Source organism: Anoplophora glabripennis, unplaced genomic scaffold, assembly GCF_000390285.2.
Source record: "Anoplophora glabripennis isolate ALB-LARVAE unplaced genomic scaffold, Agla_2.0 scaffold65, whole genome shotgun sequence".
In the NCBI taxonomy this organism is placed as follows: Eukaryota; Metazoa; Arthropoda; class Insecta; order Coleoptera; family Cerambycidae; genus Anoplophora; species Anoplophora glabripennis.
Window position 1 is genome coordinate 1,622,478 of NW_019417609.1, and position 10,478 is coordinate 1,632,955.

Below are 10,478 nucleotides of genomic sequence, written 5' to 3' on the forward strand. Positions count from 1 at the left end.
TTAAAAAAATGTTGTGCATATTTTTTGGAGCGACCCTCGTATTTATTGACGTAAGCACTACCCCACCTCTGGCTTGTGCTCTTAATGCACAATTGTATCATAAAATCAGAAAATTTCATTTTTTATTAGTATTAATCACTGACTATCTTCTAGAAAAGTTGAATGGTGAAAACTACATTTCGATATCTTGTTTTGGAAATTTTTTTATGCCTTTTAACTTTTTTGTTTATGAAAATATTTGATTATGTATTTAACAATTCTTTACGTAAAACATAATGGAGTACGCAGTATTTTTCTATAACTTCTTTGTTCCCAAGATTTTTAACTATAATATAAAGTTATATTTGTTTAATGTTTTTCGATTTTTAAAATCCTCATAAAATGTTCTTCGAAATGATGTATAACACATACTTTCATAAGAAAATGCTTTACTAAAATCTGGTAATACTAGACAAGTGTTGTTATTATTATCCATAGAAGCGCAAACATTTTCGATTAAATTAATTAATGATGTAGATGATGTGTTTTTGCGAAATCCAGATTGCGTAGAAGGTAGGTATCAATTTACTGTGACAAATAAATATTCTTATATCTGATTATAAGCGGTGTCAATTTAATAACCGGTAATTATTATTGTTATATGAATTACTGTTTCTAAACGTTTTTTATAAATTTATTTTAAATTGAAATGGTGTCTTTCTGAAACTGAGGTCCCTACTTCATTAGTTGAAAAAAAAAAAGATTTCTAGAGAAAATTACTTCGTAATTAATAGACGCCATGTAACAAATAAAATATTGGAAACTGCTATTAAAAAAGACAGTAATGTCGTCCTAGCTCAAAAACAGTTAAAGTTGAACAGTTGAAAGTAAAATTTAATAACATTATCAAAAGGACCTTAAAAAAACTGATTTTGCCCTTCCCACAAACCTTATTCATTCTCGCTCCTCATTCAGTATTCTTCGATTTTGTTACACAATGTATAATTTTATGATAGGTATACTAAATTTGCTAGTTTACCAAAAATTATTAAAATTTACGTACATGGGTTGTTGGATCCAATAATAGTCGATAAAACGGCAATAAATTAACAAATTACATTTGTCAACAATCGGGAAATGATCGTGTAGGAGGGGTTCTGCGAAACCGTAAAATGGACCTCTTCGGAAAATTTATTGCATCAATTGAAAACACTGTTTACTATTCAATTTATAAGAAGTAAGTCTTATAAGCAAGAAACATTGTTGTCGTGTGGCGGCTGCGCTGACTTCTTATAGAAAAAGGTGGATGCGGCGGGAGAATCATCCTCATCAGTCTTGTAACATCACTCTAATTGAAACATTATTTTACACCCCATTTTTATGTTACCCTTAAACAAGTCAGTGTACAACAATAATTTAGTGACACATTATTGAAATTCAGATCTTCCGTAGATGTGGCTTCCAGTTTCAACAATAGCGGCTATTTGCGTGCTCTTCGATGCCTGTGAGACATCAAATTCAAACAACGACTTGGAAATCGCGTTTAGAGAAAGGTATTTATTAAAAATTGTTTATTATATTGCACTTTTTAATTTCGATACTGTAGTTTCGTGCTTCATACATCAAATTTATAAAGGGTGTCTTCGTTTTTCATTCGCAACTTTGATAAAATTGTCTTTCATCTCAAAATATTAGCTTTTTATTGTGTAGTGTATAACAAGTTTCAAAAAAATATGTTTATTTGTTCAATAGGTTATCTAAAATACAAATATTTTTGAAAAATTTGACGCTCTGTATCACGAGAACGTAAGTTCTTAGAGAAAAAAGTTATAGGGAAACCCGATTACAAGCTCTATCCTTTGGCAAAGTTGTTAATGAGAAAACGGAGACACCCTGCGTAACTGGCGACTTTATTATTAATATAAATTTGTTTTCACCGTTCGTTGAGTATATCCTGAATACGGGGTGTGTATAAAAATATTTTTTTATCTTGGTACTTGGTAAGCGCCATTGACGTGCAAAGAGATTTTTCATTACCGAGAACAGAAAAAAAGTTATATTATTAGTTATTAGTAAGAATTAAATTTGGGACTATTTTTTTCTGATCTCTTACTCGATTACATCAAATTTTGTTAGATATTTGAATTTTTTTATTATTTCTTGACCACATTTTTGTAATAGAAATATTTGATAGTTGTTTTTTAAATAGTTCGTACAATTAAATAAACACTATCAAACGATGATTAAACTGTCGTATACCCCCTAGTTTAACTGGAAGTATATTAAATTCTGTGACTTTAAATAAGAGCCCTGTACAAATTATTTTCATTTTCACCTTACGTACATATTTTTGTGTATGCAAAAATAAATTGTTTGGGAAGATAAACTTTAAAAAAAAATTCTAATCGGCTTCAAAAAAATTGTAAACGATTTTCGCCTGTTATACGAGTATTTCTTTGATAGAGGTATGAATCTGTTGGTAGTTATTCTGAATATTCATCCAGACATTTGCAAAAACAACCGATTCTCGTTTGTCGCATTTAAGAGATATCAGATAAAAATATCTTTACGAATTATTTTATTTACCTACGATCTATAAAATGTTATATATTGAGACATTTACATGAAATAAACCTTTTTGATAGTTAGTGCAATGAAGAATTGTTTAAACCTGCACTATTTTTTAAAATTATATATAATTGTTTATACTTCCGGTTAAACCGGAAGATGCACGACAGCTTAGTAATTACCCAACAACAGTATCATATTGTACAAAAGATTTCAAATTTACATTACATTACAATATTGTACAAACGGTGGGTATTAACGAAGTCAGCGAACAGGAAAGAAATCTGAAACGCCAATGGGAATAGGAAAGTAGCACACCCTGTATAATCGTTTTTTTTTTTGGATAAATCGAGTTATAGTGCATAATTGAATTTTTATTTAAATGAAATAACTACAATCAGTATGTAAACAGTATTTTCATAAATAATAATTTTTGGGATTAAAATTATTTTAAAACCTTAATTAGATATTAAATTATTGTGTTGCTGAATGATACTAAATTTATATATCGGCTATCAAAGAAAATATCATATCATAAGCTTATATTCGACAATTTTCGAGATGTTGACAGAATCAATGTGTAGTAAATTTTTAACAAAAAAAATCGCTGATCTCTGTTTTCAAGATGTACTTAAAAAAATCCAGTTTGCGAAGATATGAGATCTACATCAGTTTTTAATTCTCAATCATTACCATTTCCAAAATATTTTATCGGTAGCTCCCGTCAAAGTATGATTATTTCAAAAATTATACAGTGGCCGTTATAAAATTTACACGATATAGGGAACATCTTTATTTATGATTTTTAAAAAAACTCTTCCTTACAATTCTGTTCTATTCTTCTATTCCAGTTTCCTTCTAATTATGCTTGTCTGCATATAAAATAAGGGTAATTTAGATTTACAATGTTTGGATCACGAGGAAATTACGTGATTTTAATCAGCTAAAATTAAGGATAAATTGTGATTTTAGAAAAAGGAAATATAAAAAATTTTAGGTAAATTCTAACAACATTAATTAATACTAATATCGACAAAATTTTACTCTATTTAAGAAATACGTAAGGCACTTAAGTTTTAAAAACATTGAACAAAAAAAATCGGAGCTGACAGTTTTCGATTTTTTTAATATTGACTTTGATTGTGTTTTTTTATATTTAGTTAAAATTATCGAAAATTATTAATTGTAATTTTGGCCGATTAAAATAATGCTATTATCTTATAGATTAATTGAACTAAGATACTGAAAAGCATATACGTACTTCATTTTGTGGTCCTATTTAATAATAAAAAAATAATATTTACTGTACCTAATATCAGAAAATTAAAGAAAGGTTTAAGAATTCTTTTAGTTGGACTGTAAACAATGAAGTTACAACTGACTTCTAAAAATATATTTTTTTTAAATAAAATCGAAATCTTTTTTTTTGTAAGAAAATGATAGACTAAATAACTATATAGGTAATATCCGGAAAGAGAAAGCTGCAAAGGAAATTCTTTGTAAAATGATTATTTATATGTACCTAAAAAATCCTAAATTAAAAATATTAAGCATCTTTTGAATCAAATCTTGTAATAGATGTACCTATTTACCTAAACGAAATAAATTTCTTGTTCAAATAAATAATTGTAAGGTTTAGGTACCTACCTCAAAAATTACTTGCCCAAATTTCGAATAACGTATTTCCTTTGAACACAGATATAATTATTGCACCTTTCGCTATTAAAAATGAATAGTTATAGGTGTTCAAACTGCAAAAATTAAATTTTTACGCCAAAGTATGTTTTTATCAAATCAGAAATCGATCTTATTTTCTTTTTTTCTTTTTTCTTCGTAAGGAAAAAATAAAAAGGGGGTCACATTTTATTCTTGCACTGTAGACATACATGTATATTCTTCGTAAAACTACGAATAATTGAACATTTTTAATATAAATTTTGCTCTTCACTAATCTTCATATATTTAAAACAAGCACAATATTTTTATCACAAATTTAAAACAAAATATGATAGATATACTCTTAGATACATGTTATATGAAATGACAAAATTTTGAAAACAAATTTTCGTATAGGATAGAGGTAAAAGAAATTTGCAATTTTTTATGTTTTCAAACCAACAGATATAATCAAACTAAATTTGGTGTACCTACATTATACCTGCATATAGGTATTGCCTTAATATATAATAATACTAAGTTTTTTAAATAACCAGTGGTGGAGATATGAACAATCGCCTTAATTAATTAAGTTAAAAAGTAGTTTCTTGTACCGAGTAAAAAATGAATAGCATTTTTCCACGAATTTTTAAATTTTAAGTGAAAAATGTATCTTGATATTTTCACGGAAATCTGTTTCACGGAAAATTCATTTTTTTTTGTTTTGTAAAGTACAAGGGAAGCTTAGTGGAACATGTTAAAAAGTGGTCCTAGGAAAAATCCTATTTATTTTCAAAAATATTGTCATATTACTTTCTCGTACGTACGTACATTCATTGATAAGTAATTACAATCAACCATATTCGAATTTAAGAGCTCGACATTTAAATTAATAGGTAATTAAATTGTCCCTTTATATATTTCTCAACTAACAGTGATGAACTTTCAAGGACCTAGGACATGACATAAGGGTAGAGAGCTATTTAAAATTTTAAGAGGGAAGGATTCGGGGCAGCATCCCATTTGGTTTAAAAAAAAAATTGTGGTGGACCATTTACAGTGGAGATCCCATCCGACATTATATATTCCAACCCACGCAATAAATTTTCAAAAAAATTGAATGATACATGTGATACAAAAACTAGGCTATATTTCCAGTATATATTTCTTTCAAATTATAGATGTATATTAATTATAGTTATATTAATTCCCTCCAAACTTATAAGGCCCCACATTGTATATTCCAAGTATCTACTAATAGACCGGGAGATATTAGACTGAAGTTCGACGACGTCTTTCTCGTTTATGCCTCTGAGAGTACTAAAAGGTAACCGAGAGACAAGTACAATAAACTAAATTTAAAAGATGGGCTGCGGGACACCTTCGTGAAAATTCAATTTTCCTTTTCAAAAAAAATAATGTGTACAACGACGTATTTCTCACTTATGCCATGTTCGTAAGTTGAAGAGAAGTATCGATTTTATCACGAAATTTTTTTGGCATAAGTGTCGCAAGAGACCTAAATATGGAAAACTTTGTAAGAAAATGTGGAAAAACATCTTTATTTGTCTACCAATTTCTCATTAATGCCAATTAGAAATATGACATTATTATATTCGAAAAGCTCATAAAAAACATTGGCATAAGTCCTACTAAGGACTAAAGAAAATAGGGCTTTGGAAAAGCTGCGGAAAATTTTTCGTTTTGGTCAACGTTTTTCTCGTGAATAAATTAAAGCTTATTGCAAAGAAAAAAATGAAAGTATTCATTTTTTTTAAAGGGCATAAGTCCCTGGTGAGGACTATATGCTAAAAATTTTTTGAAAAGTTGTAGGAAAATTCATGAAAATTTTTACGTCTTTCTCGCTTATGCCATTTTGCATGCACGTAGGAAACTACATTATAAAGTCATATAAATGTAGGCATAAGTCCACATTGGATTTTCATGTTGTAAATTAATTTGAATTTTAATACGAGTCAGGTCGACAAAGTAGAAAAATAATAGAAAATTGCCACAATTTTCTCGTTTATGCCGTTTCGTACACGAGTAGAAAATATTACTAAAAGCCATTTTCAAGAGTGGCATGAATGCCACAAGGTACCGTCGTATGTAAAAATTTTTAAAAAGTTTATTTCATCGCCTACGCAATTTTCGAAATACTTATACTTACTTGCATTTAGCGTATTTTTAATTTTTATAAATATAAGTAATTCATGTATTTAATGAAAGTTAATAATAAACTATTTCGGCTTAAGTCCCCACATATTAGAAATGATTTTTAATTATTCTTTGAGTCATGATCAGAAAAAGAAAAATTATATAATATTGCCACAAATTTCTCGTTTGTTCGTAAATGAGTAGAGTATTTTATCACAATAGACCATACGTATTTATGAACAATATATTTAAATTTTAAAAATTAAAAATATTATATAATTTGAATTAACCGCTTCAGTGCAAGGATGATCTACTTGAATTGAGCCGACTAAGGTAGAAGAAGAAGAAGAAGAAGAAGAAATAATTAAGCTAGAATACATAGGGAAGAAACTGATTTATAACTGATTTAATATCATGTATATTGAATTTTGTTTTTTGTTTCTGGTACTTTGTACCTTAATTACTTAATTTGTACTTTTATACATTTTATTTTTATATTAAAAGATTTATTTAAGTAATAGTAATTGAATTGAAAAACCGCTGCCAACTCAATTGTCAGAATGCTTCCTCAAAGACTTTGAATTACTAATTTTTAATTATAACTAACACAAACAATAACACTTAAAATAATACAAATTTTTATTAACTTAAAATTAAAGCATATCAAAAATAAAAAGTTTTTTCGGTTTTATGATTTTTTACATTTTCAAATTTCAAACAGTTTTATCTGCAGCTCTTGATGAAAACGGATCAAAATAAAGGCCTTACTACCAGCTTTATTATAAGTTATTAAGAATTATCGTAATAAAAAATAACATGTCGAAAAATCAAACTAAACCCAATATAAAGCTTTCTCTTTTTCATGAAATTTTTTTTATTTTAAATTTTTTATTCCCTTTTATAGTTAGAAATATTCATTTTTTATATAGATATCTTCTCCGACACTTGCATTATTTATCATACATTTTTTAAATTAATTTAAGTATATCGAAAATTGCGCAGGCGAGGAAATAACCGCAATTTGTAATTTTTGACAACTTTTTAAAAAATTTTACATACGACGGTACCTTGTGGCATTCATGCCACTCTTGAAAGTGGCTTTTAATAATATTTTCTACTCGTGTACAAAACGGCATAAACGAGAAAATTGTGGCAATTTTCTATAATTTTTCTACTTTGTCGACCTGACTCATATTAAAATTCAAATTAATTTACAACATGAAAATCCAATGTGGACTTATGCCTACATTTATATGACTTTATAATGTAGTTTCCTACGTGCATGCAAAATGGCATAAGCGAGAAAGACGTAAAAATTTTCATGAATTTTCCTACAACTTTGAGACTTATGCCTTCATATTGAACCCATAGAGGAGTGATGCCTACTTGACACAGTACATTATTTATAGTAAGTATCATAAATTTTCAACGGCATAAATGAGAAAGTTATAGAATGAAAATAAAAATTTTCCGCAGCTTTTCCAAAGCTCTATTTTCTTTAGTCCTTAGTAGGACTTATGCCAATGTTTTTTATGAGCTTTTCGAATATAATAATGTCATATTTCTAATTGGCATTAATGAGAAATTGGTAGACAAATAAAGATGTTTTTCCACATTTTCTTACAAAGTTTTCCATTTTTAGGTCCCTTGCGACACTTATGCCAAAAAAATTTCGTGATAAAATCGATTTTTCTCTTCAACTTACGAACATGGCATAAGTGAGAAATACGTCGCTGTACACATTATTTTTTTGAAAAGGAAAATTGAATTTTCACAAAGGTGTCCCGCAGTCCATCTTTTAAATTTAGTTTACTGTACTTATCTCTCGGTTACCTGTCAGTACTCTCAGAGGCATAAACGAGAAAGACGTCGTCGAACTTCAGTCTAATATCTCCCGGTCTATAAAGTTTTAAAAAAATTTGATGATACGTAGGATATAAACTGTTAGGCTACTTTTGCAGTAAATATTTTTTTCAAATTATGGAAGCATTTTACCTAGGTAGAGCATCAAGTCAATTTTCAACCAAATAATTAGGTAGAAGACAATAATAATTTTATTATACGCCATTCTCATGGCGTCCAACCTACCTATCTGGAATCTGGAATACTAGGGAGGGTAGCTTTTAAAACAACAGCACTTAAGCCCCATGGTGCCCCTTGTGCCTCCTCCCATTAGGAGATCCACCTGAGCCGTTAACCAACCTATTACAGAGAAAAAAGTTGTGACAACCTACCTAATAAAATTTCCAAAAAATTTCGATACATAGGACATAAAATGCTAGACTACCTTTTCAGTAAACATTTTTGTTTAATAATATATTTTACCTATTTTAAATATTTTCGTGAATGGAGTATTGACTCAATTTCCAAACAAATAATTATGTAGGAGTAGGACACATATAATAATTACCTATACTAATTCCTCTAATGCTGATGGACGCCTACAGAACTATGTGTTACGGGCTATAAACTCTGTTATTCTGAGCCCAAACAAATGATTGACGTAAATGGCTCTAAAAATATTCATAACCGGCTCTTATTATAGTTCGCTCTGAACGCTTTTATTAATGACTGCCAATTTTATTTATGGAAACATATTTTTTAAATCAAATAGATGTGTTTTTTTTTCTGAACATAAAAATATAAGATAACTACATTTTTGTCAAAAAATTTACCTGTAAAATCTTTGAATTTTTAAAATTCTACAAAAAATGCCGAAATTATAGCCCGTACCGTTTTTCACGAAACACAATGGTACCTATTAGAAAATTATTGAAAACCACAAAAGCACTTCAGTGACAAAATTTTTTTTTTAAATATTGTAAAGGTACCTACCTACTTATCTCTTCCTTTTTGCAGTTTTTTTAGACTTATTAAATTTTTAAACCTAAACAAAATTTACACTTTTAGGCTTCATAAAATAGTCCTTAAATTAAATTAATAAAACTTTGGAGATATGGGGGAATTAGAGCGTGCTGAACGTTGTCAGATTTTCTATGAAAAAATCCCTAGTATCACAATTAAAACTGCACTTGGTTCTACAGGGTGTCCTTGAAATGCATGTAACCGGCGAGCCAACCTAGATTCTCAAGGGTGAAACTACGACGATTTACGCTAATTTACCTATGTGCACCGAAAGGGCGCTAGAAGGGGCGAAATTTTTTTGAAAAAATAACAATAATGAGTTATAAAATGGAAAAGATTTGATTAAAATGAAATTTGGTATGTGAAAATACATATATTGATAAAAGGCTGTTTCTGATGCTAATGTTAATTAGCGACTTGCACAAATGCACAAATGCACAAATACCTCAGTTAAAAAATATTCATATCTTTTTTGTGTGTTATCTGATTATAAATAAAATAAAAATAAATAAATCTACTAGGAAATTTTATAACAAAAATTAAATAAAAATACATAGTTACTAACACCATATAGTAAATGTTCCATATAAAACCTCAATTTTGAACAATGCATGTTTATTTGTCTTAAAAATAACTGGTACCTACTTGTAACTTGATTACTTCTAATGTATAAGGTGCAAATTTATTTGCTGGGCTGGATGTGAAGGACGTTTGTTGAATTTTTTACGACTAAACGGTATGAGTTATCAAAATTTTGAAAGACAGAATTTATTTAAAAAAGTTTTAGCTTTTACCAGAAAAATTTAATTTACACTCACTCCTAACTTTTTTCCCCCACGACTATCGCAGGGTTAGATTTAGGTATAGAAGAAATCAATGATAATACTTATGAACCCATTGATATTTCATTGGTCAGTAGAATAAATAGTCCATTGAAATGAAGGCTGAACCTCCATTTTTTCCTCTGTCGATCAAACCTGGGCGCAAATATGTTTTCGATCCTCAGGAATCCGAATCCGCAAATTTTTGACCTAGGTGGTCAGGAAAGGGGTCAAAAGGTCAAAAAACCGTAAAAAATAAGGTTTTTCGCAAATATCTCGTAAACTACGGCAAGTAGCAAAAAAATAATTGCACCATCGTGTTCCCAGGGAAATTTTACATCGATTTTATGCTATTGCTTATTAAAATTAAATAAATTTATGTCATGTTTTGGACAATTACTAAGCAAGAGAGGGGAAGTGTATAAAACATGA

The 10,478-nt window shown here is 28.7% G+C and overlaps 1 protein-coding gene across 1 annotated transcript in view; it reads left to right on the forward strand.

The window, feature by feature from the left end:
• Positions 1-1,330: 1,330 nt before the first annotated feature.
• Positions 1,331-10,478, forward strand: part of LOC108904427 (probable insulin-like peptide 7) — a 16,215-nt gene continuing 7,067 nt past the window's right edge. Inside the window, exon 1 of the mRNA XM_018706979.1 lies at positions 1,331-1,532. Coding sequence (XP_018562495.1) covers positions 1,432-1,532 — 101 coding nt within the window. The 5' untranslated portion in view covers positions 1,331-1,431. The remainder of the gene's footprint in view (positions 1,533-10,478) is intronic.